This window comes from Mandrillus leucophaeus, unplaced genomic scaffold (assembly GCF_000951045.1).
Source record: "Mandrillus leucophaeus isolate KB7577 unplaced genomic scaffold, Mleu.le_1.0 Scaffold1038, whole genome shotgun sequence".
Classification (NCBI taxonomy): domain Eukaryota; kingdom Metazoa; phylum Chordata; class Mammalia; order Primates; family Cercopithecidae; genus Mandrillus; species Mandrillus leucophaeus.
The window spans coordinates 163,318-164,456 of NW_012098521.1; the positions used below are offsets into that span (position 1 = coordinate 163,318).

The 1,139-nt window shown below is 61.7% G+C and overlaps 1 protein-coding gene across 1 annotated transcript in view; it reads right to left on the bottom strand.

Moving 5' to 3' along the window:
* The window catches only part of LOC105539088 (TBC1 domain family member 3B-like), a 23,578-nt gene that overhangs the window by 19,626 nt on the left and 2,813 nt on the right, over positions 1-1,139 (bottom strand). Inside the window, 2 exon segments of the mRNA XM_011979208.1 lie at positions 54-134; positions 616-655. Coding sequence (XP_011834598.1) covers positions 54-134; positions 616-655 — 121 coding nt within the window.

Consider the following 1,139-nt stretch of genomic DNA (forward strand, 5'->3'; position numbering starts at 1 on the left):
GTCCCCTGTCTCTGCAGAGAGTGGTTCCCGGGGCCTCTCCCTCCACACATTACCTTTTTACTGTTCTTATATGTCTCCCACTGTCCCAGCATTTCCATCCACTTGCTCTTTCGTGTTATCTCCCGCCGCATTTGCTGTCAAATGAGGAATGTTGGAGTTAGGGGAGCTGCCAGACTTCCCAGAGCCTCCCGTGGATGCTGGGTCTTGGGCTCTGGAGCCCTGTTGGGACCCAGCTGGAGGGAGCCAGGGAAGGGCAGACCCTGAGGGCTGAGAGCTTTTGAGTAAATGAGCGCCAGTGGGCCCCCGTCCCTTTGGGACCCGGGACGTGCCATCCTCAGGCCACAGACACACCAGTCTTAGGTCAGGTCCCAGCCTCTAGGTAAGGTCCTGACACAGGCGGGCAGCCACCCCCAAGCCACAACTGTGGTTCTCACTTTGGAATTTTATCAAGCTGTCCAAGATACAGCAACCTGGGGTCAGTTCCAGCAGGGAGTGCTGCCCCTCCCAGTGACAGCAGCCACTGCCCAGGCCAGCTGCCTCCTCTGCCTCACCGACCACCCTCCCAGTCCCCACATCCCTGAGCCAGCCCCCCACCACCGTGCATCAGGCTCTTACCTTCGCCTCCCAAGCAGTGACAGGAGGCAGCTCTGTCTCACTGTTAGGCAACCCAGGCAGAAATGAGGACCTGCACAGGGCCTGGAGCCACCCCAGACTGGGAGACGACCCCCAGAAAGGACTGGCTCTGTCCCTGTACAGCTCAGGGCTCAGCCCAGGAGAAGGCACAGGGAAGGGAGGACAAGGGCCTTCCTGTGGGGCTGACTCCCAGGAGGGGCAGGACCTGGGAGAAGAGGGAGTATGGGGCCAGTCTGGCTGGGGTTATTGGGGCCCCTGGCATGGGGAGTGGTCAGACAGCACAATGGGGCTGCCCGTCCTGGACTGGAGGTGGTGCTTTCTGCTGGAGCTGAGAAAGCTCAGGCCTGAGATGGGATGGGGGCCGCCCAGGGCGGGCGACTGGGCCCTCACAGGAGTCCCTCAGGGAGTGACCACATCACACCACCAGGGTCAAGGGAGCCTGCCCTGAGACCTGCCCGGTGTACTCCTGGTGTACCAGGGGCCCATCCCACTTGACAGCCCCAAGG